This window comes from Megalopta genalis, chromosome 6 (genome assembly GCF_051020955.1).
Source record: "Megalopta genalis isolate 19385.01 chromosome 6, iyMegGena1_principal, whole genome shotgun sequence".
NCBI lineage: Eukaryota > Metazoa > Arthropoda > Insecta > Hymenoptera > Halictidae > Megalopta > Megalopta genalis.
In genome coordinates, this window is record NC_135018.1 from 20,890,356 (window position 1) to 20,907,827 (window position 17,472).

A 17,472-nucleotide genomic window follows, 5' to 3' on the forward strand; every position below is an offset into this window, starting at 1 on the left:
ATCATTGGAAAGTTAAATCTGGCCGAATAATTGCATTTCTGAGAGACGCAGCACTTCAGGTGTGTGTTCAGAACTCGATTCTGATTGATCGAAACCTTTGAATACTGCACGTGGTGCGGTCTATATACCTCGAAGAATTATTCACTGTAATGAGACTCTATGAAACTAGAGTGACGACCTGATTGTCACCTTGAGCTCCGGATTGATCTCCTCTAGATCTGACTATATTAAACTCTGAACTAATGTCTAATGATTGTTGCCACTGGTGGCCGACTTACCTAACTATATCCACTGTGATGGTTAAACCGACTATGCCATTTGCTGTGAGACTAAATTACTCTACTATGGTACGAGTTTTTCTCGTCATTTCACGTAGTGCATATGCACGAGTTTATACCTAATTACTATCTCGTCTCATTGAATCAACTAGAACATTGCCACCTTCCCTCGTAACATTAGAATTGCAACATCAATCTAATGATTATCATAATTATAATATATAATTATAATATATATATGTTACAGTGAAACACCGAAATCTGGAGAATGTCTACTTTCACCGGTGAATGTCAACATTCACATAGTCGCTTGGTGTATGTCCGAAATATTTGCTAAATACCCTTATTTCTGACTTACACCGGTAAATGTTGACATTCACCATGCACTAATGGTGAATGTTGAACATGTTGGAGATTTATATTTTCTTCTCCGTAATTCAGTCGCTATAAAACGCCACAAGGGTGACGTAACTTTTTCGCCTCTCTTTCTGAAAGGAATGACCAAGAATTTAAAATACACGGTACATTCTACATGAGAAAAGAAAATAATAGTAATAAAAAAATTACTTACTTATGTGATTCAAATCTTATTTATTGCAACAACTTAAACTATTATGACACTTTGAATTGCACAAGAGTCCCTTGCTTTTACAACTGCATTTATTTGTGGAACACTTCCTTTTGCAATGACAGGTTTTGGACCTCCACCAGAGCATATCTATGATTGTCGACACACACCGGAGAGGGTCCGAATGTACAACAATGTAATGAAATATTCGATCTTTCACCGACGTATTTGGTATCTGTTGACATTCACCGGTGAAAGTCGACATTCTCCAATTTCGGTCATTCACGGTAACATATATATATCATAATTATAATAGATAATAATATTATCTAATTGACCCTCAAAATATTTAAAATTGCTCCACGTTCGGAAGCGCTGGCCTATACTGTCTGAATAAATCAATTACGAATTACGTAAAGATTTCCCGTCAAAACTAGCTGGAAAATCGAGGAGAACCTCTTGGCACAGCTAATAGATCGGCGATGCGTCACACGGCACGGTGTTGTGCGGCATGCAGAGGCCCGCTTTCTGTTTCCAGCGGCTTTCGCCTGCTTAGGTACAAGTTCTTTTCTTCTCGCACGGTGAGCGTGCGCCGTCGTTTTGGGTTACTCCTCGGACAATGAGGTCGTTAGAGGGCGTACGAAAGAGGTAGAAAGTAGACGGCCGATGGCTCGCCACCCTCGCGTTTCGAGCATCACCGTCTCTTCCTTGTTCCCTCCTCTTCAACACCTCCGGCTGGATTCTCGCTTGGATCCTCGCCCCTTCCCCGCCTTTTGTCGATGACCGACGGGCGGCGAGGCCGGCCAGGACACGTCCGTATACGTGCACGATGGAATTCTATTTGGCCGTGCAGTTTTTCTAACCCCTTGCCGAGCGAGCCCCTCATTTACCCGTTTTAATTGCATAATTGTGCCATTGTGCCCGCGCGCGCGGAAGGGGCCCCGTGAAAGGCCGGGCCCCTTCGCGCGCCGCCCCGGACCGGGCCACCTTTCGAGGTGAGAAAAACTGCCACCGGGGCACCAAGAGAGGGTCCTACGGCAAGCGAGGCAGCTTAGGAATTCGGCGGGACGTACACTGGACGCGCGAATCACGTTTACCACGGGTCTAATTAGTTGATGGCTCTGCGGCCGGATTAGCAGCTCTCTCGTTCGAGCTACACTCGTTGCCTGAGCTGCTTCGAATTCGTCGCGGTGAGCTAAAGTATTAGCGATCGTTGCTCGTTTAGTTAAGGTACGATAGTGCTACCTATTATGGAACACTTTTCAGGGGATATAAGATTATCATGGATTTCATTACAACTGGAAAATGTTATTGTTAAATATTTATACTACTGATCGATAGATCGATGTTTCTAGATAACGTAATGCACTTTGAAATATTTATTTAATATGAATAGAAAATAATACGAGCGAGATAGTAAAGTACGAGCGCGTACCTAATACGGAACATTCAAAATCCCCGTTCCATCGAATATAGAACACGTATGCAAACTGTTCCATAAATCGAGATCATTGAAAAAATTGAGGTACGCGATGTGAAACAGTATACATATTTTTGTTTCGGAACACCCATATTCGAATAGGGGAAGTCGTACAAAATCGAACGATACGCAGTTCAAAACTATGATACGCAATTCTCGTATAGATAGTATTACATTCAAAATTGATGTCGGGTTCGGTTACAGACTAGAATACATTGCTGTTTTTTGTAGAACGTAGTTTAAAAATTCGGAGATGAAAGATTTCAGTGTTATGCTTGTCTTTTTTTACTAACACAACATTTTTTATCTACTGTTAAATTTTCTAAACGCTTGTTAAGGTATAAATATTTAACCTTTTGCAATATATCTGATTCGGAACAAAGCCGGATAGTTGATAACGAGGCGAAACTGAATATAACTTTTTAATAACTCTAAATCCTCAGATGCCTCAAATGGGCATACGAGAATTGCTGAGTTTACTTATTTTGAAAAAATATTATTTAACAGGTATTCGGTATTATGCACACCTATGGGCAAAACCGGATATTTAACTACTTTCGAAAAACTTCGTTTCCCTGTGAGTCAAATAATCTTTTATCATGAAAGGGCCTCCATTTTCTGTTTCTGATAAATATTTGAACATAATTGAACACATTTGACACGAATTAGAAATTCAAATTCGGAAACATGCCATCAAAAATAAAAATGATTTTAAAAAAAGATTGATAGGGGAATGAGGTACAGTTTAACCCAGTTTTACAGAAAAATAATGTAAGATTGATACCAAATAGATTGCATGAGGTAGAACGTAATCGACGGAACCCAACAAAATACAAACATTTAATTTAAACAACTTGTTGAACAAGTATTTTGAGATGTACGATTTTAGCTCTGTAAAGGGGCTTTCGATCCTAGTAACTACATTTTTTTGTGTACATTAAAAAGTTCATTTGATTTTGCATTGATACGTAATAAATGTAGATACATTTACAACATGTACCCGTCAAGTTCATTTTTCCGAATCATCTCTGAACTTTTTTACGAAATGGAACAGTTTCTGACATGTGGTGTACGATTTTGGCTGTAACTCACTGTAACAGTTTCTATGTAATCGTAATCGAAAGTCAAATTGTTTCTTTCGATCCCCTACCAAGAGTTGGAAGCAGAAGAAAATTGAATGTAGTAGACTTGATTTCGCCTGCCACTTAGTAGGATCAGAGCCAGACTATCCAGTGGATACAGCTCTTTCACGGACCGACAAATCTTCCGACAGCATCTTGGAAACGTATACTATCTTCCGACATCATAAATACGAGACAGCGTTGGTCGGTTATCGGGGTCGCACAGTGTACGGTGTAATAAACAAACTTGATAAACTTAAAGTATTTAAACCATAAGTATCTTCTCATCAAAAGATGTTAATAAATGTACATGGAGTTTAATATTATCCATCGCTTTAACCAAAACTCATGTATATTTGTCAAGAATTACACTAGAAATTAATTCCAAGTTTCCGTGCATTTCGTTAAATACTTGCCATTGCCAGAATTGTTACGCGGATAAATTTCACGTTTATAAGGTGCATTTACTGCTGTGGTATCTTCAAAGATACCAACTAGTTTTTTACAATATTTAATAATTTCTATTAATCTTTTATGTTTATTTCTTTATCAACTTTGACGACTTTAAAAAGGAACGCCAAAAGAAACGCCGCTCTGATTTTTTGTACGTTACTTCAAGGAACTTCAAACTTTATTTTAACATCAATATTAGATGCTCTTTGCCCGAAACGAAAAAAAAAACGAAGAAAATAATCAAAATCTTTATTAAGACTGAAGCTTCATGGCTGAAGCTTCTAGCGTAGCCTCCCGATCTCCACACAGGGTCATTCACGCGTTCCGAGTAATAATATATTGACGTAAGGCTTTAATGCAGACATTCTTATAACTTAAAATGTTAACGAAAGAACGTAGGTTTCAATATTTTAATAATATATGATAATCTATGTTCCGTCTTGCAACGGAATTTTCCAGCTGTGTCCGCCCGACTTTCTCCGGGACGGACTACCTTTCTTCAATCCCTAAAAAACAGTTTATTTACGGGGAACCTTCGGTGCAGCGTGGCAAATTGACGGTCCTTCAACGAACGACGTGCAATTGACAAAAGTCACGTTCGTTGGGCCTCCAATTTCGTAGAGCCTTCGCCTGCAGTTTCTAAATTTCTAATTCCTTCGAGCCGTCTCCTTTCCGGCAATAAAGTAATTTCTGCAATTTCGGATAACGCACACTTCATCGGCAACATTTCCTTAATTTATGACAGGGTCGCCAGCACGCATCCCTTCGGTCGCCTTTTCCGGGATTTCTTGCTACCTGTGACACTGGGTACGACCGGGACTCCTAAGGTCCCTTTCCACCTCGCGATCAACCAATGATCTTCAAGTTTTCTCTCGGCGAGAAACATATAAAAACGAGAACTCTTGACCACCTCGGTCAGTCATTTTTTACTCCTGCGTAACCTCGTTCATATCGTTCAACATCGCTCGTCACTCTAGTCTACGTCTCATTCAGTCTATCAATTCACGAACTATTAAGTAAAACAGTTGTTCATTTTTAAGTAAACGGACAACGATATCGTCCTATTCCGTCGCGCAGCGTAGTCGGCCTTACAACCCGATAGATAGTTAATATCGCGGAATAACGATATCAGGTGCTCACACGACGCACCTCAACAATCTATAATGTTATATAGAAACAAGTATATACAAAATTTTGTTACACAAAAATTAATCAGTTCTTAGTTCAAAAAAATTCAATAATGACTATAGTGAAGAAATTATTAACCTAATAAAAAATGAAGGTAACTTCGACCTCTTCAATACAATTGTATATTTTTTGCACCAGTCGGTGCATCCATGTATTTCTTTTAAAATAATGTTAGGATATTTATGCTGAAGATTCATTAGTTCAAAGTTATATATATAGGTTATGACCCGAACGTCGATAAGGACCGTGCACGGTGGGTCGATTTGATATATGTACATACGTCGTCATCGCGGACGCAAACAGAACCTTTGTGCACGGTCGATAATTATTGAATTAAGCGTACGCGGGCGTCGCTCCTCAAAGTAAGTTGCGAACAAGAGGTCGATACTTCCCGAGGAAATAAATTAAAGAGCCGGCCAGCTGTTCCCGGCCGCGGTGTGCCAGAAGTCCGGACCGGCGAACTTCGAGCAGCTCCGAGTCGAACACGCGCGTGCCAATAATTTGTCCGGCGCGATGCGATCTAAATAAAATAATACAAGCCCGACAATAATGATTGCCCGAAGCTGGTCGCGGCGTCACCTGCTGCAGCTGTTTACCGAATAATGAGAAATTTTTGAGGTGAAATTAAAGACAATGGGACATCCACCGCGTACTCCGACCCTACAACCCGAGAAACTCTTGCCAGCAGCGAATAAATTCCGGCGTACTTTGATACGATGGCAGAAGTTGAGAGGAAGATTCGCTGGGTCGATACTGCGGCATGTTTATGCGTTTGTAGTACGCAATAACAGTAGAAGTATCGTGGATTATCGTGCGTTCGCAAATCTCAAGGATCTTTAACCCTTGGCGCCTAAGTTTTAACGCTGGTCGACGAATTTATAGTCTATTTTCTGTATTTTCATATACACTGAGCGAAGCTGTTGAATTATGATATATTTTCAATGCAAGCCGCAACGTTTTCAATGTCCTTCAAATAATACTTGATCCGACACTTTGCTCGAGACACAAAAGTAGCTTCGCTGTAGAGTGATTCGAATATCAATAAAATAACAATTATCGTCGAAATTATATTGTTTTCTATCTTTTCATACATGTACGCTGGATGAAAAACTGTTCGGTTAAGTTTGTAGGAAACATATTTAAATAGGAGCCACAGCGCTTTCGATGTTCTCCAAATGATATTTGACCCAACTTCGTTCGCGATACAAAAGTATAGTTTCGTTATAGAAAGATTCTTCGTCAATCAGTTAATTGAAATGTCTCTATAAAAAGTATTTTCCAACGTCCCCTTGATTTCACCTTTGCATAAAAATAGTTTGAACAGTACTGTATAACATTGTGTGAATTTAAAAACATCACGGTACATAGGAAGAGGGTGGTAACCACAAGTAGTAAATACTGGAACCATAAAACGTCGCTCTAATTTATGACGTAAAAACAAATTGATTAAATACAAGATTAAACCGTATAGACAATAAATGTATAATTTCATAGTTATATTGCGCTATAGCGCAAGAAAGAATATTTTTCAGTGTACACGACATTATGCTTACGAAGCTTGATTATAAAAGCACGAAGAATTTGCATAAAAGTTCGTGGCCCAGTGACAACACGCAGAACTCGGCGAAATCAAGATTTTAATAAAGGTTAACGTCATACGTGTGTTGCCGCGAACAAAATAAACCGGCCGATGCTGGAAATAAAATTCTGGCCAACTTTCTTTCTCATAAATTGATATCTAAAACAGCTAATTTGCATAAACGTCCGCTGATCACACTGGCGCGACCATTTGTTTCCTTGGTTGTGGGGGATTGGGGTGGCTCGATAATACTGGGAGAAATGAGGCAATGGCACAACCAGGGGAGACTGTAATACGTATAAATAAAGTACGAATGATATTTCTAAAGCGTTGTAAACTTACCCTTGTGTGTTGTCGCGTGATAAGCTCGTGCTGGTGTGGGCGGTCCGGGGGTGGCGGGAGTGGTCGCCACGTAACTACCCCCGCCACCCCCAGGAAATAACGAATACAGGCCGTAACGACTCACACCTGTAACATCGTAAAAGCACAAACTTGACTTTTTATGTATGCGAGTTTATACCGATTTATACGGATTTGATCGCAAAGGAACGGAAACGAGGACGAATATAGCGTCATGACTTTTCGAATAATGTTTCGATGACTTTAGCAATTATGTTCACCCTTTACGTCTTAGGGTTGTAAACCGTATGGATAATAACTACATGTTTTATTTTTTGTGACATCTATGAAAAGTTTGATCTACCGCGATTTTTATATAATTTATAATGTGAACACAATAATATAAATACAAGCAATAGAATCTGAATACCATTTATATATTGCGAATATGAAAATAATCTAAAGAGTAGATATTTCTTTTACTATACTTTCTCATTTTTGTTAATAGTGATTAGGTTTAATACCCGACATTTTTTACAACATTCGTTGACATTATATTGGGAGGATTAGTTTCATAATTAAAATATTTGTAAAAGTGGACTTAAAAAACGGATGACTAGATAAGAAACCGCCCTGAGAAAGAAAGAAATTATATTTCGGATTAATTCTATCATCCACGTTGTTTAATTTCTGGTATTTATGAAAGATTTGATCTACCACGATTTATAATACAATTTAAATGTGAATATAGCGTAAGTACAAATAATACAATCTTGAATTACATTCGTGTAATATGGACGTAATTATAAAGTTATAAAATTGATATAAAAAGGAGATATGTATTTCATCTATCGTACTATACTCCTTATTCTAATCAGTACTGAAAGGTTTAATATTAAAACACTTATGTGTGATAATTAAGCTATTTGTTGAAACGAAAAACTACTGATTTTTTTGGACATCTCTAATGTTTCATAGTACCAAAGACGTATTTTTATGTTGATATAACGTTAAAACATTTGTAAATCAGTTTCAACGAGATTAAGACATTGCACAATGATTTCTTTTGAAACTACAGTAACTACACTCGTTTTATAATGTTCTCAGAGAAGACAGACTATAATTGAAACAGTCAAAAGATATTTATATGCAGTAACAAATTTTCAGTTTCTTTAATATATGTGAGAAACTGAAAAATCTGAAAAAGAAATAATGCATGAAAACAAGTTTACAATTATAAAAACTGCAACGAAAATTACTATGTATACTATGACAGTAACTTTTATGTAAAAATTTAGATGTTTTAATCGAAAATTGATAATTATATTATTTTTGTGGTAATATGTAGTATTAACAAAACGTATGTTACATTAATGACAGGTATTGTTTGTAAATGATGTTTTGCAAGTAATTTTTAATAAAATACCGTAGTGTGTATTATTCAGTGCAATACAGTACGACTGCAGCCTTTTACATTCCAATTTTATGGATTGCAACGGTATGGAATTTATAACGAACATTATTGATTTATCGAAACAGTATTTCGACGGAAACGAAACAATGGTAAATAAACGGAAGAAAGAGATTTGTTGCAACAGAAATGCAATAAAACAAAATTTATGAGAATATAAGCACGCTTATATCTATTTCGTGGATGAGATAACGATTATCGTAAACATTCAAATGAATTTATGAATAAGAAGAAAAATATTCATAAATGCTAATTAGTAAAACATAACATTCACAATATTTTAATAAAGAGACGTACCAGGAAAATACGTAGGAAAATGCTTCAAGATCTCAGTCAAGTTATGTAACCGTTATCGCTAAAAAATATATATAAATAAACGATGAGAAAAATTACTTTCTGCGGAAATAATGTTTGCAAAAACAATTGGCACGTGCAAAAAGGAATAAAAATGAAGAAAAAAACCAATTGCCGAAACCCGGGATTGAACCGGGGACATTTAGATCTTCAGTCTAACGCTCTCCCAACTGAGCTATTTCGGCCGATGCGAACACCGGCCTTATATGTCTGTATTCTCATGATGTCTACTCGTAAAAAGAAATAATAAAAAAAAGATAAAATCGAAACAAAAATGGGCATAAAAAGATAAAAGGAGTTTACAAAGGAAGAAGGATTTTTTGCATTTTATTATTATTATTGAAAAATATAAATAAACGAATGACAGAAAAACTCTTTTTTGATTGCAATGATATTTGGAAACACAATTCGAACGAGAAAAAAAAATAAAAGTGAAAAAAAAAGTGATCTGCCGAAACCCGGGATTGAACCGGGGACATTTAGATCTTCAGTCTAACGCTCTCCCAACTGAGCTATTTCGGCTGATGCTAATCCTGCCTTAAATGTTCATATCCAGCTACAATTCAACCCCAAAAATGAAGTAACAAAAAAATACGAAATGGAAATGTAGAAATCATGGAAATAAAGTAAAAACTATACGGAACATATAGCATAAGCAAGCGGAGAGCCAAGACTCTGTTGTGCTGTTCCTATTTAAAAATATCAATAAATAAACAATGAAAAAATTCATGTTTTCATGGCAATGATGTTTGGATAAACAATTGAAAACAGAAAAATAAACAAAAACGAAAAAAAAAATGAACTGCCGAAACCCGGGATTGAACCGGGGACATTTAGATCTTCAGTCTAACGCTCTCCCAACTGAGCTATTTCGGCTGATGCGAAAACCGACCTTATATGGCAGTCTTCCGCAAGGATTTGCTAATACAAATAAGATGGAGAATATAAAACGAGCTCAGCGAAACTATCGTTTAAACAATCTATATTCGACAAAAATGGTGCATGGAATTATGATTGAAATATGAACAAACAGATAAAGTTGTGCTTACTTTTTACATTCATACAAATGAATTTTATGGCGATATTAACTTAAAACGTCAATATTTCGATAGCAATCCTCTATACGCTTATGGCTTTCAAAAATATCGAATTTTTCACGTTATCGAAGTTCCATTGCTAACAAGCTACTGCTTTTAAAACACTGTCGACGAGCAGAAAACATAAAACGTAAATTCTTAGTCATAATTTCTTGAAAGAACATAATCGTTTCTCCGTTTTATCACAATAAATGACCGTTTCAAAGAGTTCTCTTCCCGGTATTATGCAAACAAACTGATTAGTTGAAAATTCGATAGGGAAATATCTGCTGGATGATATACAATCTTTAATTTCCATTAATTCCTCTGGAATCCCACAACGGAACTTAAAATCATTCGATAAACTTACATGCTAGAGAGTCGTATAACTAAGAACCGTACGGACTAACAATTAGTACTTGGAACGTTGCAGATTATTTCTAAACAAGCTGCGCATTTTCCCGTGAACACGGAATTTGTAAACAATGCAAGTTTTGTACCATTATACAATAAGTAACGTTATCACACGGGCACCTTTTAAAATGTAATAAACTTTTTCAAATTCAGTCAAATAACTTGTACTTTTTTGAAATGTTAATATGATTATTTTACTAGTCCATGTGTAAAACAATTTTGGCAAAAATTGCAATTTGTTGGAATGATGAAGAAAATAAAAAGACGATGGTCTTTCAATATTTTTATCCGAGCTTATAACGTACATTTGAACGATGCGTTTTATTTCAAAATTGAGTTTCTCAAAAATTGAGAATGATAGAGAAAGATGAGATTTTTGTTTCAAATGACTTCAAAATCTATGAGAATCGCTTACTGATTATCGAGACAGAAAAAAGTTAAAATCTATGAAAAAATGTATTTCTTCATATAAATAAATGCTCGAATCGAATATTTTCTGGTAGTATAAGTAAAAATGTATGTTTACCTTGGTTGTGAGCGGGTGCAGGAGTGGCTGCTAAGGGTGGTATACCCTGTGATTGTTGGCTAGGAACCTGATTGGACTGTGCAGGTGCTAAGGGCCACAGGGTTGCCGCCGCGGCAGGGCCGGACGTCTGTTGGGCCCGGGTACCCGTGTCGGCCACGACACGATCCCCACTTTGGGCCACGGGAGGGACCAACATCGAACCTCCCCCTCCCGAGGCTGAAAACAAACCAAACAACATTTCGTTTGACATTCAAACACATGCACTTTTTTGTCTTATTCACACTTTACTTATCTTATTAATAGGCTTTCCAATGGCTAAACTGTGTTTAAGAAAAGCTCGATAATAATCGTTTAAATAATAATTTCTGAAGAACTCATATTACTCTAATGTAATATTAAGTGTAATAAAAAGAACGTCGTATTAATCTAAATAATTAAACTAATAACTAATAACTGAACTATCTTTCGAACAATTTTTTAAGAAATTTTTAACAAGAATTATTAGAATACTGCTGGTAGAGAAAGTGTGACACATTATCTATCAGCGATGACTTTATAAGCTCTGAAAGTCTAAAATTACAATGAAAAATTTCTTAATAAATTGTTCAGCTGCAATAACTATTTCAATCGTGTACCAACCGTTCTTGCAACATTATGTAATAATTTCGTTTGGAATTATCATGTAGAAAAAGATTGTTCAGATTTCTCTTAGCATAGCGCAGTAATTGAAAATTCTGAAATAGACTTCCGAGCGAACTACAGACCCGCGAACGAATTTTAATCAAAAAGTTCCATTACATGAGTTTCGATTGATATTCAAAAGCAGTAGAGTTTCAATGAATATCCCAGCAATATGATCATTTAACCTCATAAAGCTTATGCTATACGAGTCATGGACATACTAAGTTAACAAAGAATAATATAATTTTTTATAAACTGTATTCAATTCGTACCCATGTGTCATTTTCTATGCATGCACAAGAACTTTTACAAACAAGAGCTTCTTCGAACAAATTTGATTTACAGTTTTAGAATCACATGTATAGATACAAATATTTATGCGTTAACTCTTTAAACGATCCACTAAATTAAAAAATCTGACCTAAAAAATGCCTAACATTTTAAATGATTTGATGAGTTGTTCTATGGAGAGAAAAATATAATTAATTTAATATAATATTCCAAAAGGTATAGGTGAAGAAGGTATAGGTATAATCAAATGACGTATTTTTATTAATTTAATTATATATAATATATATATATAATTATATATTTTATATATATTTATATTTATTTTTTCTATATATTTTAATTTAATTTTAATACGATTAAATTATTGATAAATCTTACTGAGCGATATGCGTGCGGTGACCTCCAATACTTGGAAAAAAATGACCTTATGAGAAAAGAAAACGTGAATCACAATATTCTTAGCTTTGAACTAAACACCTGACATATTTTTGATATCGGGAAGAATAACGGAGATATTTCAATGAGCGGGATAAAATAAACACTCTCTATATAGCGATACGACGTTATACAAGAGAGAGTATTTTCGTTTCTATGAGAGTTTCGGATGTACAACCAAAAAATATGAATGAAATACCGGTATAATATCGATATTTTACATTTCGGTAGAAATTCCTGTTCAGAAGCCGCCGTATACATTTGAAGAATAGTAACGAAAAGCTACAGAAGCTAAAGCGTTTCATTTGCTAGGGGGGTGCGAGTCACCGAAGGGATGGTCATGGAGGGTTCGGAAGGAGTGAAAGCGAAGGAGGGGTAGCAACAGGTCGGTAAACATAATGTAGCCTCTTAGGTGCAACGTACACACGCGTGTATTCATTCCGGCGAGGTCCACCGCGAGGACGGACGGTCACATTTTTCAGCGGGTGCATGTACGCCGTAATTAAACCGCGGATCTTCGTGCAAAATAAACACTTTCCGAGCCGATCGTGAGAAACGCAAGGTAACTGAGGCACCTCGAACCAAAGAGACGTTTGTGACGCTTTTTGATGCCGAGAAAATGTTGAGACAGTTCCATATAAAGTATTGTGTCGCGAAATCTTCAGTAAGCGGTACAGTAATTTCTCCTTAATTTGCGCTGAGATCGTACAGAAAAATGGACAATCTTTTTACCGATTGCCAACAACTATAAAAACGAGACGCAAGGCTCGAATGATCGTATCTCCTTTTTCCAAATTGTCTATTTTTGTGTGCAATCTGAGCATCAATTAGGAAGAAATTACTGTACTTCGGTCTGTCGCGACTCTCGCACGTCGAATTAACCTTGCGCGAGTACAATAATTTCTCTCAGAAATGTTCGGAAGTCGGAATTGAAACCGGCAGATCTGAGAATACTAAGTCGCGATTCTTCGCGCCTCGTTTTTATAGAAACTCGGGGCAGTCGGGAAAAAAGGGAGCGACCAGCATTCCAGTGTACATTAATATGAATATGTAGTAATGCTAGAATATAAAAACGATGACTTAACTTTTTTATTTCTAATCTTTTACCACGATTCGAAAGCAATTCGGAGGTCACATGCCACGATTCAAAAGGCGATACGGAGGTCACATGCCACGATTCGAAGGCGATACGGAGGCCACATGCCACGATTCGACTTTATTCTTACCCGACTCACACCCAAACAGACCATTTTGTATTGTCTTCCGGGAATTCGCGTCGCTTGCCTCATCACACGCTTGATCGACTCCGTCGTATCGATGTAGCAATAAATTACATAGGCGTAGGACAAGCACAGGGAAATTCACAACAATCCATTTCCGGGAGAATTTACTGTATTTATTATATGTATATGATCTCTCTCTCTCTCTCTCTCTCTCTCTCTCTCTCTCTCTCTCTCTCTCTCTCTCTCTCTCTAAACGTCGACGGCTGTATCGTTAGGATTAGCAAATTGTGAATCAACCAGATTCTTAGTTGGTGTCGCGCTTTTATGTGAAAAATATGTACACGGGAGTGGACTCGTACTTGTCCAATTTGGTAACTTGTCTTCGGGCAGTGTCCCTCTTTTTGACGATGTGATCACTACCCACTACAAATTTCATGAGGGTAGAAGACCTTTACTACTGTCGGACGCCAAACGATTAGAAAGTGGCCGCTAGACGAAGCTTTCCTCGGTGAAAAGGTCCATTAGGGTGGCTCGCATACGACCAGGTATGTCTGTGTGATATCACCTGGCTCTCTATAATTATTACTTTATCACTCGAGGGCTAAGGCACTGAAAATGCGCGTGTTCGCCAATTGCAAACAAGCCGTTCGGGACTTTCCAGGATCTTAGCCCGAAATTATTTCTTTCGGCTGAGGTTAGCTCCTTGTAATAACGTAATTGACTTAAAATTAATGCTATAAACTGCTAATGTTCCGGAGCCAACATAAAAAGTCTCTGTGCAAAAGTTAGATTTGAAAATTATAGTTGACACAAAATAAAGAACAAATACAATTGTTAAGATTGTTTTATATGTATGTAAAATTGTATGTATGTAAACAAGTTTTAATGAGATAACTTTTCAAATATATTAAGCCAATGAAATTTTATTCAAATTTATTCGAATAAATTTGCGAATAAGAGCGTTTATATCAATCGTACGTATCGGCACTGTTCAGAACTTAATGCCATACAAGATTTTATATTTCATTTAATTCCATACAAGATTATATATTCGAATAACATTTCGAATATATCCTTCCAATAAATTTTTCAAATAATATATTTATTCGAATAATATATCGAATAAATACTTGGAATCAAATTTTCTTCGATTACCATTAAAAAGTTGCAATGAATACTGTAGATTTGTCGATAAACTACCCTAAATAAGATAGCAAATCTGAATGCGAAAGATTGAAACACTTATAATTTCGTCAAAGAGAATGGTAAAACAGCAAACCCGCACTTATTTTGAATAAATTTATTTTTTTTTTTTGAATCAAATTTTATTTGAATAAATTGTACGAAACAAATTTTACTAGTTATTCGAATAAAATAGGCTCGACTCTTGCTCCTGTTCACGTTTACAGGTGGAATGGCGAAGAAATGTCGCGTGTCCAGAAACGCTGCGTGCGCGAATCAATTGCGGAGAACCGACTTTGAGGAGAGATGCGCGAACGTAGAAACTGTACGCATCTTTGGAACCCTCGTTAACCAGTTCGGTAATAATCATCGATAATCTGTCAATCGGCAGATAACTGTTCGTTCCGAGTCCACGTAGCAATTTCAACCGGTCGAGGGATGGCTCTATTGATCGGTAAATTAGAATAATTTGAATACCTAGCGCAGCAGCTGGAACGAACCGATCTCTTCCGATGTGTTAATTACCGACACAGGAAACATAATTCTCCCACAATGAGTGGCATGTTCTATCCTCAAAGGCCTGGATTATGTTGTCGTTACTTTTTAGGCGTAATTTCTATCCCGGATAATTGAACGCTTTGCGAATTGCGTGTATTTTAAAGTATGGCATTTTTTACGATCACCGGAGCGGATGCGTTCACAAGTAATTATGCTTCGAGAAAACGTGGCGAAGATACTGTAACATCTTCAATTGCTTCGCGTTTGTCATGGAAAATATACTTTATTAAATTGTGGAATTATCATTGTAAAGAGAAAACCTCAATCTCCAAATCTATGATAGATTCAATGACGAAAAAAAGTATTCCATGTACTTGGAGACGTTTCAATTTGTAGCGTCTTGCAAGAAAGTTTTAGAAAAAAATTAACAAAGAATTATGAAAGAGAAGACTTCAAGCTTCAAAATAAGTGCGGGATTGCTGTTTTACCATTCTCTTTGACGAAATTATAAGTGTTTCAATCTTTCGCATTCAGATTTGCTATCTTATTTAGGGTAGTTAGCAAATCTGAATGCGAAAGATTGAAACACTTATAATTTCGTCTCAAAGAGAATGGTAAAACAGCAAACCTGCACTTATTTTGAAGCTTGAAGTCTTCTCTTTCATAATTCTTTGTTAATTTTTTTCTAAGACTTTCTTGCAATCTTTTCTTCTTGCATTCGATAATCTTATTTAGGGTAGTTTATCAACAAATCTACAGTATTCATTGCAACTTTTTGGTACAGCCATCAACGATGGTATATTAGGGAATAATGGTAATCAGGGAATAATCTGGATTTTCCTATAGGACAACCAAGATAGAGAAGCGGAACAGATAGAAGAATTATTTGAAAATCGTTGGAGATAAGGTAAGGAAAGTCGAAGACGTCAGATTTCTACGAGCACCTGTACACCATTTTCCAGCCGCAAAGGGGCTAGTTTCGTATCGTCAGGTAGTCACAATTCTTACCGGCCCTTCTCGTACCCTACCGACCTGGAAACCTGTTCTACTATCCCTCCCCCGCTCCGCGACTCTGCCTTCGTGCAGCAGAAGCGAGGGAAATTAAGAATTAGGCCTTTGTCGGTACCCTTGAGCTGTTGGTCTCCTAAAACTAACTAGAAGGGCTCCAGGCTGTGGAAATTGCGTCTCCATTGACACCAGGTACGGAGACGTTGAATGCGTCCAATGTTACAAAACCCTCAAGGCATTCTCGGAAGCTAAGGTTACATATTCGACAAATGTCTGCTTAACGTTCTTCCATACTTCCAGCAATTTCTTTATAAAACGAAAGAGTCCTACATGTCCCGACTTCGAAAACTACTCAGTTCATAACTATGTTCCTTTTCTTAATGAATTTTTCATTATGTTGATATTATGTTTACATTTCTAAACAATGAGCATTAAATATTAAAACACTTGCAAAGAGAAAGAATTGAACATCAATCATTTTTAGAACGATACTAGGTTCGTTTACGAAACCAGTGTATACATATAATAGTGCATGATCAATACCAGTCCACTCAGAGTTTTAACTCAACTTAAAAACGATAAAGTATCGTACTCCTATCAAAATGCGATGATATTAGAGAGATAGCAAACCGCAAGCACGAACTATGCAGTACGTCTTTTATTCGAAGCTCGATAAAATAATCTGAAAAAGAACGTGGTAAAAAATTTAAGGAGTCGTTGAGAAGGGGAAGCTTCGATTTTCAAATCTACAGTATAGTTTCGTTCGTGGAACAAATTTTTCAAGAAACTAGAAACCACAATGTTTACAGCTCGACGTTTTTTAGAAAATGTTGCGATTGTTGCATTTTCGAGAAACGAAGTGTCTTCAGTTTCCCATCTCTAGATTATGAAAAAAACATGTCCACGCTTTAAAACGGGTTCAGATTTATTGTTAAAGGATTATATTTTTAGAAGAATCTATCAGATAATTTCTTATAAATATACAGAACGGTGATTTCTACGATGTTCAGCGATTTCGAATCGGAACCGGACTGTTTACGATCGAACTTATGCATCTGGGATTTTGCTTAATCCAGTGCGGGGGCATCAGCAGGACGCAAGACTGCGTGAAAACACGTGAAAGCATTCCGAACTTTCTGCGCTGCTCCATTTCCCCGGATTTGCCGACGGTGGCTCGCTTACGCAACCCTATGCAACCCCATTCTGAATCCGCAAGCACGCGCCGCGACCCGCGACCCGCGTATGCTACTATGCTTCTACAGGATAGACAGACGGATAGACAGGGACGGACGCACGGATATCGATTT

At 36.9% G+C, this 17,472-nt stretch overlaps 1 protein-coding gene and 3 non-coding genes across 7 annotated transcripts in view; all 4 read right to left on the minus strand.

Moving 5' to 3' along the window:
• wge (BAH domain and coiled-coil containing protein winged eye) overlaps positions 1-17,472 on the minus strand; it is a 178,124-nt gene that overhangs the window by 50,596 nt on the left and 110,056 nt on the right. For all 4 annotated transcript variants that reach the window (XM_076522941.1, XM_076522940.1, XM_076522938.1 and 1 more), the window contains 2 exons: positions 10,848-11,063; positions 7,010-7,135 (listed from right to left, as the gene is read on the minus strand). In XM_076522941.1, coding sequence (XP_076379056.1) covers positions 7,010-7,135; positions 10,848-11,043 — 322 coding nt within the window. In that variant the 5' untranslated portion in view covers positions 11,044-11,063. The remainder of the gene's footprint in view (positions 1-7,009; positions 7,136-10,847; positions 11,064-17,472) is intronic.
• On the minus strand, positions 8,944-9,016 carry TRNAF-GAA (transfer RNA phenylalanine (anticodon GAA)). The gene has a single exon. It is a non-coding gene; the product is annotated as a tRNA-Phe (tRNA).
• Positions 9,281-9,353, minus strand: TRNAF-GAA (transfer RNA phenylalanine (anticodon GAA)). Its single transcript has one exon. It is a non-coding gene; the product is annotated as a tRNA-Phe (tRNA).
• On the minus strand, positions 9,635-9,707 carry TRNAF-GAA (transfer RNA phenylalanine (anticodon GAA)). Its single transcript has one exon. It is a non-coding gene; the product is annotated as a tRNA-Phe (tRNA).